At 38.7% G+C, this 13,202-nt stretch overlaps 1 protein-coding gene across 1 annotated transcript; it reads left to right on the forward strand.

The window, feature by feature from the left end:
* The first annotated feature begins 8,375 nt into the window (after nucleotides 1-8,375).
* LOC147469003 (uncharacterized) lies at nucleotides 8,376-12,910 on the forward strand. Its single transcript, XM_086551781.1, has one exon. The coding sequence runs from the start codon at nucleotides 8,450-8,452 to the stop codon at nucleotides 12,908-12,910; it is 4,461 nt and encodes a 1,486-aa protein (XP_086407907.1). The 5' UTR covers nucleotides 8,376-8,449.
* Nucleotides 12,911-13,202: the final 292 nt, after the last annotated feature.

A 13,202-nucleotide genomic window follows, 5' to 3' on the forward strand; every position in this document is an offset into this window, starting at 1 on the left:
GGTCTGAAAGAGCTAGAGGGAGCGAGGAGGGAGAGGAGAAGAGAGGGAAGGAAGGTGGGAATGAGAGAGGGAGGAGAGCGAGGATGGGTGTGAGGGGAAAGGAGGGAGAGAAGAGGAGAGAATAAGATAGAGGGAAGGACCGGATAAAGAGAGAGACAGAGGATGGGGGAAAAAAAAAGAGAGAATGTGAGAAGGGAATAGGGAAGCAGAGGGATGGATAGACAGAACCAGACAAAAAACGAAGAGACAAACAGAAACAGAGAGAGATAAGAGAAACAGAGAGAAATACGGAAACACAGCCAGACGAAGGGAGGGAGAGAACGAAGGAGGAAGAGAGAGAGAGAGAAGAGAAACAGAGAGAAATACGGAAACACAGCCAGACGAAGGGAAGGAGAGAACGAAAGAGGGAGAGAGAGAGAGAGAAGAGAAACAGAGAGAAATACGGAAATACAGCCAGACGAAGGGAAGGAGAGAACGAAGGAGGGAGAGAGAGAGAGAGAGAAGAGAAACAGAGAGAAATACGGAAACACAGCCAGACGAAGGGAAGGAGAGAACGAAGGAGGGAGAGAGAGAGAGAGAGAAGAGAAACAGAGAGAAATACGGAAACACAGCCAGACGAAGGGAAGGAGAGAACGAAGGAGGGAGAGAGAGAGAGAAGGAAGAGAAACAGAGAGAAATACGGAAACACAGCCAGACGAAGGGAAGAAGAGAATAAAGGAGGGAGAGAGAGAGAGAGAGAAGAGAAACAGAGAGAAATACGGAAACACAGCCAGACGAAGGGAAGGAGAGAACGATGAAGGGAGAGAGAGAGAGAGAAGAGAAACAGAGAGAAATACGGAAACACAGCCAGACGAAGGGAAGGAGAGAACGAAGGAGGAAGAGAGAGAGAGACAAGAGAAACAGAGAGAAATACGGAAACACAGCCAGACGAAGGGAAGGAGAGAACGAAGGAGGAAGAGAGAGAGAGAGAGAAGAGAAACAGAGAGAAATACGGAAACACAGCCAGACGAAGGGAAAGAGAGAACGAAGGAGAAAGAGCGCCAGCGTGCCAGTCTGCGCATCGAAACCATACCAAAGAGATTCGCCCCTTTTTCCAAAATGATTCTCTCAGTCGCTCTCTCTCTCGTTCATTCTGGAAAAGGAAGAGCTTTTTACCTGAAAGGCTTTTTGAGTCTGGAAATACGCCTGATTACAATCTCAACGGCTTAAGCTGACTTGTCACTTTCAATACATCTAGAACCCTCCCCCCCCGCCCCCTCCCCCCCGCCCCCCTCCCCCCATGGAATGTAGACGGAACATCCTCATGGAATCTAAAATAGTGTCTTAAATATTCTAAACACTGTATATGTTTTGAGTTTTATTTCTTACTCTTACACTGGATGTAATTACAGTTTCGGTAAATAAGCACCAGTCTTGAGAAGTGAGAATACTTGAATAAATACTAACATTATCAACTTTGTCGTGGCACAAGGTTCACGATGCATCACAGAATGCAATTAAACCTAAAATAAATATCATTTTCTTTTTGTTGTCTGTGTTGGGTGACACAGCCATTTATTCGCATGGTGCTCTAAATATCCCTACGCATATAAACAGTTACTTACAGAAATATGTATTTTTTTTTTTTTTTTTTTTTTTTTTTTTTAAGCACGTCGTTTTGTATCGCGTCAGTTACAATGGGTCTTTTACACTGTGTTGTCACTGGCTGGCATCAGGTTCTCGTGGATCTGGAACAGGTGCGCATACATAATATTTGTTTTGTTTTTGCTCTTCTCCTTTTCTTCATCTTTTTATTTTCTTTGCTCTATCCAATTCCTGCAGTGTAATTACACAGACAGCCTTTCCAAATAGCATCTCTACTTCTCGGACCCTTTGAATATAAACTTTCTGTTCAACTTACTTTTTTTTTTTTTTTTTTTTTTTTTTTACTGCTCTTGATTCGTCTCCTCCTCGTCCATACCTTTTATAATCTTAAAAAGGCATCCTTCCCCATATTTTCCAAGGATAATCCATTCTCTCTTTGTCTCTCTAGCTCCCAGCCTTGGTATCTTTAAACGCCATTCCCAGGATTAAGGTGTGCTTTAAAGATAATGAGATGAACCGACGGCAGAGATCATCTTTCAATTCTTTAAAGCGAGTGTTACACGTAAATGCAGTTTGATAGTGTTTACTAAGAAGTCTCACTGTTCGAAACAGATTTGAACTCCGGCGTACAACCTGTGACTTTTTTCTAGCCACTTTCTGCAGTTCACAGTCTAATGCGAAATATCTTTCCAGAACTCTCTTTCCTATCTGGACACTAGTAATGGGTTTCCGTCCAGGCAAATAGCGTTCAACCCAAGACGGACTCAAACCACAATCCATCTCTCCATGGTAGCCAATAAAGCCATCTCTTTCCTACCAACACCATTCCGAGCAAACATATCACTGACAGCACCGACCTCCTTCCAAGTACACACAGAAAGTAACTACGATAAATGGTGCTGTTCTGTAGCGCTTTTGATATCAATGCAGCTGAATCAGACAAGGCAATCTATAGTTTATTGGAGCAAAAGCGTGCAACATCTTAGACGTCCTTTTAGGAATAAAATGTCACATTCACATGACTAAGAAGAAACACACGTAGGCCCCTCCAGGAATTTACACATGCAATATTACAAGAATCAATGCCACACGCAACCACATAAGTATAAGTACAGCATTACGCATGTGGAACTTGTCAGAATTCCTTTGTTAAAGTAACAAAAATGTATAGACACATACCTTGTACACAGTACCAGAAAAAGCTTCCAACTCTTTTTATGGTACCAGGCAGGACACCCTAAATAATTTCACTCACTGGAAGATAAAGAAGAACAATTATGTCAGTACCCTTAGACAAACAGTCTGAATAATGATCGCACAATTCTAGGCTATATCTACACAAAGGAAATGAGACACCCACCATGACGGATGATTGCTAGTTTATAAACGATTAAACAAAACCAAGCAAAGAAGCAAATAAAAAAAAATCGTATACAGTACAGCCACTCCAGGAGAAAGCATTTCTTTACCTCGAACCTTTTCTTTACCTTTCTTCTGCAAAAGTTATGTACATAACCTTTCTTCGCTGCTTTCTTCCATAACGTCTGGCTCTGTGCAAATATTGACCCTTTTTTCAAGACAGATGAAAAGGCTTTTCCCAGACAGCTATTTTCCTATCTCACTCACAGCCATCTCATACAAAGTTCTTGAATACAAGAACTTGATATGAAATATATAGATGCAGCTTCTACCTTACAGAGTTGAAGGAAAATACAGGTAAATGACCATACAAATTCCATATTATCGTTACAGATGTAGAGGTAGGAGTGTCTGAATGATAATGAAATGGAAAATATGAGAACAATATTTACATATGATATCATTAGAATGTGTCAATTCATATTCAAACATTTTCTCCATATGTCACTATCAGTTCTACTTATTGTTACTCATCATATTATTTTAATCAAAGTCTCTCTCTCTCTCTCTCTCTCTCTCTCTCTCTCTCTCTCTCTCTCTCTCTATATATATATATATATATATATATATATATTTTTTTTTTTTTTTTTTTTTTTTCTTTCTCTCTTTCTTTCATTTTTTTTTATAAGTATACATTGCTGAAATCTTCCTTAGAGTCCTGGCAGAAGACAGACAATCAAACTATGATTTCATGCAACCGCTAAACCCATATGTCATTAGATTATTGATTTTCCTGCCAATTGGAAAAGACTGCGACTAAATAAAAGAAGCATCATAAAAGACAATTATGGCAATAATGAGAGTAACGATACTTATGATAATGGCAATAATATTCATAATGTTGACAAGGGCAATAACAATGATAATGATGATAATAGTAATGTTGATAATGAAATTATGATAATGATGATGGTGATATTGATATTTTGATTATCATTATCTTTATTATAATAATGATAATGATAATAACAATAACGATTACCGTTATTGTTATCATTATTATTATTATCATTATTATTATTATTATTATTATCATTATTATTATTATTATTATCATTATTATTATTATTATCATTATTATTATCATTATTATTATTGTTATTATTATTATCATTATCACTACCATTGTAATAATAGTAATAAAATGGCAATGGTCCATAATGATGATGATGATGATGATAATGATAATGATTATGATGATGATAGAATACAATTATGCTAAAAATGATGCGGGTGATAATGAAGATAATGGTAACTATTATAATGACGATGATAATGATAGTAACGATATGAAAAATATTGACATTCGTTGTATCACTACTATGAAGAAATGTGATAAGAATATAAATAATATGAAAATCAAGAATAAAAGTAGAATATGCAGCGAAAAAGTATGTAATATTGCAAACAATCTTGAAGGCAATTGCAACAATGATAAATATAACAGCAGCACTAATGATTTGGAAACTCGTAGCATTAATAATACCGATGGAATTGTGAATAGAAATAGTGCAAATGAGGGTAGCAAAACCCAAAATACGTTATACTCATTTTAGAATTATAATGGAATGACTATGAAATACTTGTAACCATGTACAAATAGTAACTTTTGTTTCTCCCTAAAAAAATGTTCATTTTCTCATATTCATAAACAAAGAAAATGTAAATAGTTTTGAGGAGAGACCCATCTAAATTGGTCGAGCGAGCTAGTAGGCCCCTCTTAATTACACATAACATACACCCCCCCCCATACACACAAACGTACATACTCACACACACACAAACACATCTATACACATATACGCACATCTACACGCACACACACTCACATCCATACACACATAAACACACACACACACAGACACACAAACACACACCCACAAACACACACACACACACACATATATATATATATATATATATATATATATATATATATATATATATATATAAATATGTATATATATATATATATATATATATTGTTGAGGTGGTGGAAGATGTCATCTTCTATGCGTGAAATAAGGAAGTTTGGCTTGTCAATGTACAGATAATTGATGTGGGGATCAGAGAAACACAGCTACTGCGTACAAGCGTGTATTCGGGGAGAAGTCCGTGGAGAGAAGAGGGTTGTTTACATTACACTTTGTAAATATTGCCGTAGGGTGGCGCATATTAAAGAAAACATTCATTTCGGGGGTAACTAAACTAAACATGAGGTATTCTTCTGAGGTATAAACAGTAGATATAAAACTATATGCATTCTAATTCTATCATAATCTTTAATTATTCTAACACCCCCTCTTAATTAAAGATTGGTTATAATGTACGAGAGAATCTATCCTCTGATAAACTTAAAATCTTTCAACTTCTTCTGAGATACAGGTTTGGTAAATATATCAGCTGGATTCTCTCTGGTAGGTATAAAGAATAAGTTCACATTACCCATCTTCACTTCATCTCTAATGAAATGGTAACGAATGTTAATATGTTTTGACCTTTGGTAATTTATGGTTTTTTTGGCTAGATTAATAGCACCTTGGTTGTCAACTCCTAAATCTACTGACTTAATCTTAAATCCAAATAGATCATACATTATTTGTTTTAAGAACTTTGCCTCCTGAATTTTCCTTTACCGTTAGGTCCAGGTTTCACTTGATACACCCATCTTCCACCCACTGCTGCGCGATTCTTGGGTAGTGTTGTGAGTTCATAGGTGGTGGTGTCCTGTAGTGAAGCAATCTCCTCATCCATGGCTTTCTTCCATTGATGTCCCTCTGGAGATGCTATAGCTTCTTGGTAGGTGACTGGTATTGGATCATGTGACATTCGATAGCAGTGATGTATATAGCTAGTATGTGTCACACTGGAGATACTGTTGTCCTGATCATCTGTAACATAGTCATCTAACCTTGAGGGTTTCTTTCTTTCTCTGGATGGGTATCTTCTTTCTGCATCTTCATCCACTGGTATTCCTTCTTGTTCTTTAGCTGGACATTTCCTGTCCCCATCAGCGTCAGCTGGCGTCTCATCTTGTGCTGCTTGAAGTGGTTTTTGCTGGAGCCTCGTCTCCACCAAAATGTAGTCGTCACTCAAACTTTGCTCGGCACTTGAGGATTCTGTCTTACAAGATGAGTTATCCACAAATTTGACTATTCTTACCTTTCTTATAGTCTGAGTATCAGGAAAGTATATCAGGTAGGCTGGACTTTGATCATCATAGCCCACAAATACTCCCTCCTTACTCCTTGGATCTAGTTTCTTACTCTCTTGTTCATATGCAAAACATCTTGTTCCAAAGATATTCATTTTGCTTATGTTTGGCCGTCTTCCAGTAAGCATTTCTACTGGGGTCTTTTGAGTCCTGGGGTTATAGCACCTATTCCTGATGTAACAGGCAGTCTTTACAGCATAACTCCACATATCTTTAGGTAATTTTGACTCAATCAGCAAACAGCGAGCCATGTTAAATATTGACCTGTGTGATCTCTCAACTGTGCCATTCTGATGTGGTGAATAAGGTGCAGAGAACTCTTGTTTAATCTTGTTCTCTGTTAAAAGTGTTCTGAACTCCTTGTTCGTAAACTCTGTTCCGTGGTCACATCTTAGGCGTTTAATTTTCCCATATGGTGCTGTTTCTGCAAGGTATCTTTTCATAGCTGTCACAGTATCACTCTTACTTTTAATTAGGTAAATTCTAAGAGCTCCGGAGTAATCATCAATAAAGGAGATGCTGTATCTGTAACCTCCTCGTGCTGGTGGGTTTACAAGACCAACTACATCACAGTGGACTAAATCTAAAGGCTGTTGGGCCTTTTTGTCAGGTTCTTTACTCCTATACTGTGTCATCTTACCTAGTGTACATGTGGTGCAGTTGAACTTGTCTTTCCTAGTTATATGCATTCCGTCAACAGTTGCTTCAAGTTTTTGCACATCAGCCACATTGCAATGCCCTAGGATTTTATGCCACTCCTCTAGGGTGTGCTTGGCTTCTCCTACACGGACTTTGTTAAACTTATCCATCTGAGAACCAGTGTGTGGCTTACCTCTACGTAGATAGAACAACTTGTTTTTCTCCACAATGTTGAATATCGTGCCATCCTTGGTAGTTAGAGTACTGCCTTCTGGTGAGAAAGTAACAGTATGCCCACTCTTGATAGCTTTCCAAATTGACATGATATCTTGTTTGAATCCTGGTATGTATAATGCATCTTTTAGTAGAATTCTTTGTGAGTTGCCATCTCGATCCTGAATGAAGTCTTTCACATCACCGACTCCTTTCACTGTTCCTTGTTGTCTTTGGCCATCTGCCAGCTCTATGTAATGGTTTTGTGGATCAAAGGATTCTTGAAATCTCACAAACTTTGGTTCAGTTTTCTCAATATGTGAAGTGCAGCCACTGTCAATCATTAAGAAGCCTTCTTCTTCTAAGTTAGCTACATTCTGTTTTCTACAATCATACAGCTCATTGTTGGTCTCCTTAACAGTATGAAACCTTGATGAGTGTGTTACATGAAAAGAAAACTCTTGATTTTGTTCTTCACTTGTGTCATTTGCTGAGTTTACTGAATTACTACTCTTCTTAGGATTCTTCACTCTACATTCACTGTTACTGTGAGTTCTAGATTTATGAAAGTTACACCACTTTCTAGTATTTTGAGGATTGTTCACTCTCTGGAACTTACCTCCTTTGCTGCATTTTGATGCAAAATGGCCTGGTTCACTACACTTGAAACATTTCTTCTGTTTCACTGTATTGTTGTTGTTGACATTCATGATACTCTCTGTGCTAGAAGTATCCTTCAGACGATCCTCTTGACTTAACAATGCTATCTTTAATTCACTGTACTGGTATGGAGGATTACGCTGGCTAGCTACATCAACAAAATTTTCGTACTTCTTTGGAAGTCCATCCAGTGTTCGTACTACTATAAGACCATCAGAAATGTGTTCATCTATTTCCCTGAGAGCAGCTACTGTCTCATCTATAGACGTAAGATATGCTGTAACACTGTCATCATCCATCCTTTTGTTTATGAATGATCTCCATAGAGCAAACAATCTGTGTTGTGTTTCTCTTAGGTAGTGTTTTCGTAGCAATGTCAATGCTTTCACTCCATCTCCCCTCGCTTCACGCTTTATCATGCCAAGTGACGTTCTGTCAAGACAACCTGTTAAGTGTGCATAGATTGTTTCCTTGGCCTCTTCCAAATCATAATCATTTGGGCGTTTGCTAGCATACTTATCAAAAGCAAGATGAAGTTTCAGAACTCGGAGAGCCCCTGTGAATTTTTCTTCCCACAAATCATAATTATCTGCATTACCATCAAATTCCTTAATTCTGGGCCCATAACCTGTTGAGTGTATTTTTGGTGCCCAGACCCGGGAACAAGATCCCAACAAGGTAAAGAACATAAGAGACTAGTTTCAGTGCAGTGAATATAAGATGAAGAAGATAAATAAGGCAAGATGTGCGTGCAAGGGCTGGCTGACAAGAGCGTCTGAGGCCATAGGTGATATCCTTGCTAAACCTGATGTCACATTAATAGAATTAGAACACGCCATCAAGCAATATGATAAGAGACTAGAGAAGTTTGACGAAGTACAAGAAGAATATGAGAGTGTCGTAGAAGACAGTGCACTCGATCAAGTATTGGATGATGCCCATGAATTTCGAACACAGTGTGCCAAGTTTAGGATGCTAGCTGAAGCCAAAGTTAAAGAATTAGTAGCGGCCGACGCGCAAGATATAGTGTCCCAAGATAGTCAAGCAGCTGTGAACGTCAAGTTACCCAAGTTAGAGTTACCCAAGTTTTCGGGTGATGTTATTCAGTGGCAGTCATTCTGGGACCAGTTCATTTCCCACATTGATGCAACTGACATTCCAGTAATTAGCAAGTATGCATACTTATTGTCACTGCTGGAAGGAGATGCCAAGAATGTGGTTAAAGGATTGGCCCACACAAGTGCTAATTATCAAGTGGCATGTGATCTACTGAAGGAGAGATACGGCAGGAAAGAAAGAATCATCTTTACCCATGTCCAAGCTCTTCTGAATGGTAAACTTAGCATAAGTACAAGTAGTGAAAAGTCAGTGACGCAGCTGTGGAAGCTTCGTGATGAAATTCTTACACACGTCCGCAGTTTAGAAGCATTAGGCGTCACTGGGAAGCAGTGTGAAGTGTTCCTCACTCCAATTATCCTTTCCCGTTTACCTCACGACCTGCGGCTAGAGTGGGCTAGAGATGGGGATGGACATGAGAGTGATCTAGACTTTCTCCTCGACTTCCTGTATAAGGAGATCTCAAGATTAGAGCGGTCCGAAGCCTTCAGAGGAAAGAAGAATGTTGCTGAGGGAAAGACCGAAAGTAGTGCCCCCAAGAAGAAGAAGTTCTCTGCCGCAGCCCTTCATACCTCGTCTAAGCAAGAACTTCCTGTCTGCTGTTTTTGTAAGAAGAAACACAAGTCTGAAAACTGCTTCAATGTGCAGAAGTTAAGTGGGCAGGAACGAGGTGAGAAGATTAGAAGTCTAGGTGTCTGCTTTAAGTGCCTTAACAGTGGACACTCTTCAAGATTCTGCAAGGCTCAGATAAAGTGTGCAAGCTGCGAAGGAAACCACAATACCCTCATGTGTGGCGTCAAGTTGGACTTTAGCCCAAGACAAGAAGAAGAAGTCAACAAGGGTCAGAAGTCGGACAACGTAACACTCATGTCTAGTCAAGGTGGTAGTTGTACAGTCTTACAGACAGCCAAGGTAAAAGTATGTGGTACTGATGGTAGGATTGTTACAGCTAAAGTGTTGTTTGATAATGGGGCTGATAGAAGTTATATAAGTAGTAGTTTTATTAAGAAATGCAAACCACAATGGTTAACCAGTAACCCAATACCCTATTCTAGTTTTGGGGGTCACAGTACTGGAAAAGAAGAACTTAGAAATGTTTTCAAAATAAGTATGTTAGATAAAGATAACAATGTTGTTCCTGTCATTACAGCTGAAATTCCTAAGATTTGTCAGCCTCTTGTGAGACCTGTTGTGCCTAACCATGTGTTAAATTCTTTCTCCCATGTTGAATTAGCAGATGATTACAACAGTGCTTCCCCCATGGTGATAGATGTGTTAATTGGTCTTGATTACTACTGGACATTAATTTCAGCAGCAGATGCCATCCAAAAGGAGTGTGTTGTGGCTATGAGGTCCATCTTTGGGTATGTGTTGTCTGGAAGGTTACCTGATTCTGCTCACACCACCTTCAGGTATTCTGAAACACAACTTTTGTGTATTTCCCCCCTGTCTGATTCTGACTTGTGTAAGTTTTGGGATTTAGAAACTGTTGGAATTAGGCCAAAGGAAGTAGTGCAAGATAATAGTGACTCAAAAGTAATGCAGGAATTTAAGAATAATGTACAGTTTAAAGCTGATAGATACGAGGTTGCACTGCCATGGAAGAATGATTCAGTCAAGGAAAAACTCATAAATAATGAAAGTATTGCGAGGAGGAGACTTAACAGGTTACAAGTAAAGCTTGATAAAGATAAAGAATTAAAGAAAGATTATCTCAAGGTGTTGGCTAGTTATGAGGATGAAAACATAATAGAAGAAGTACCTAGTAATGAAATTTCAAATGTAAATCCCGTATATTACATGCCTCACCGTCCTGTGATAAAGTTAAATAGTAGTAGCACTAAGATAAGACCTGTCTTTGATGCCTCAGCCTCCTGCTTTAATGGTGTTTCTTTAAATGACTGTCTTCATTCTGGCCCTTCACTTAACCCAGATTTAGTTGAAGTTTTAGTACGCTTTCGTCGTTGGCCCATTGCTATAACTGCAGATATAAAGAAGGCATTTCTGCAAATAAATGTACGCAAGGAAGACAAGGATGTGCATAGATTTTTGCTACCTAAAGAGGATGGCACCATAAGACACATGAGGTTCAACCGTGTTCCCTTTGGCAATACATCTAGTCCCTTTCTTTTGAATGCCACACTTAAAACCCATCTTGCTAAGTACCCTCAAAGTAAAGTAGTCCAAGAACTAAAGACTGATATGTACACAGATAATTGGTTGAGTGGGGCAGATTCAGTTAAAGATGCACATGATAAATTCTGTGATGCACGTAGTATGCTGGCAGATTGTAGCATGGATCTTACAAAGCTAGTTTCAAACTGTATGTCAATTACTTCTAAGTCAAAAGATGGTGTGTATCACATACATGATGGTGATGAGTCAAGTAGTGTGTTAGGGTTGAGGTGGTGTAATGTACAAGATACCTTCTCCTTTGATTGTAGAAAACCTGATGACAGTGTAGAAGTCTCCCACACCAAACGAAGTATTCTAAGTATAATAGCAAAGATGTTTGACCCTTTAGGTCTTATAAGTCCATTCATCATGTATGGTAAGATTCTATTCCAAGAGGTGTGGAAATTAAAGTTAGATTGGGATGAAGAATTGCCCTTAGAGTTAAAAGTAAAGTTTCAAAAGTGGATTCATAGTAGTCAAAGTCTCAATGCATTTCATGTGGATAGAAGTTATTTTCCAGGTATGCTTTGGGGAGATCTTAAGGATAATATTGAGTTGCACGGGTTTGGTGATGCCTCTGAAAAGGGATATGGTGCATGTGTGTATCTCCGTGTACCTGTGGACAATAGCTCATTTAAGGTCTCATTAGTTATGTCTAAGTCACGCGTTGCACCAATAAAGGCATTAACATTACCACGTTTAGAGTTAATGGGTGCTCTCATGTGTAGTAGATTAGTAAATTTTGTAATGAATTCCCTACATTTAGACAGTAGAACTAAAGTTAGGTGTTGGAGTGACTCCACAATTGCCTTGTCATGGATCAAAGGTGACTTAAGCAAGAAAGACATATTTGTTGCAAATAGAGTAAAGGAAATTAAAGAGTTCACGTCACCAGAGTGCTGGCAGCATTGTCCTAGTGAAGAAAACCCTGCTGATATAATAACTCGTGGCGTGTTGGCAGACAAACTTGTTCATAATAGTCAGTGGTTGTATGGACCCCCTATGTTAGCCAGTGTCCTTTGTCATGATAAGGAAGATGTAAAACAAGGCTTAGATTTAGAAGTGCCCTGTACTACAAGTGTACCTATATGCCTTAGTGTTCAAGTGACACACTCTCCCTTGATAGATTTAGAGAAGTTTAGTGATTTAGAAAAGGCCTTAAGGGTAACAGCATATGTGTTAAGATTCATAGATAATTGTAAAGGGAGGAAGGTACAAGGTCCCCTCACTGCTGAAGAAATAGAATTAGCTAGTTTGAAATTAATATACAATATACAGCAGGAAGCATTTGCAAATGAAATTAGGCTTCTCTCAAGTAACAAGACTCTTCCTCTCAGCTCAAAATTAAGAAAGTTAGACCCATTCATTGATGACAAAGGATTGCTTAGAATCAAAGGTCGTCTCGAGTTCTCAGAGTTAGACTATGACATAAAACACCCTTTCATAATTCCCAAAGGTAAATATGCTAAGCTCTTAATCAAATTTCAGCACAAATACTTAAAGCATGCTGGTGTGGATAGTGTGATATCATCCATACGAACTCAATTTTGGATTATTAGTGTAAGGAAATTAGCAAAGACCATAGTAAAGGAATGTTTGATTTGTCGTTGGCTTGATTCTAGACCCTGCAGTCAACCTGTAGCGCCACTGCCCAAAGAAAGAATAACTACAGCTAGGCCCTTCAGTGTTACGGGTTTAGATTATGCAGGCCCCCTCTTTTGTGCTGATTTCCCTGACAAGAAGTTTTATGTTTTATTGTTTACCTGTGGTGTAGTAAGGGCCATTCATCTTGAACTTACAGAATCTCTCTCTTTGTATGATTGTATGTTAGCCATAAGAAAATTTGTAGCAAGAAGGGGTTTGCCTAATGTTATATTTTCTGGCAGCTAAAAGTGAAGTAGTGGCCATGTATGGACATCTAGCCCCCAAATGGAAATTCATAGTCCCTCGATCCCCTTGGTGGGGTGGTTGGTGGGAACGTCTCATTAGATCTGTTAAACTTGCCCTACGTAAAACTCTAGGTCTTAATTATATAAGTGTCCGTGAACTAGAGACTGTACTTGTTGAGATAGAGGGATGTATTAACTCTCGACCCTTGACATATGTAAGTGAAGACCCAGACCCTCTCCACTACCTCACTCCCTCCCATTTCATTCTTGGATGTAACCCTCACAGCAAACCC

This window comes from Penaeus japonicus, unplaced genomic scaffold (genome assembly GCF_977035675.1).
Source record: "Penaeus japonicus unplaced genomic scaffold, GWHDUDI00000001_assembly GWHDUDI00000025, whole genome shotgun sequence".
Taxonomy (NCBI): domain Eukaryota; kingdom Metazoa; phylum Arthropoda; class Malacostraca; order Decapoda; family Penaeidae; genus Penaeus; species Penaeus japonicus.

Coding starts and splice junctions, on each gene's coding strand:
- LOC147469003 (XM_086551781.1), top strand. CDS start 8,450: ATGAAGAAGATAAATAAGGCAAGATGTGCGTGCAAGGGCTGGCTGACA.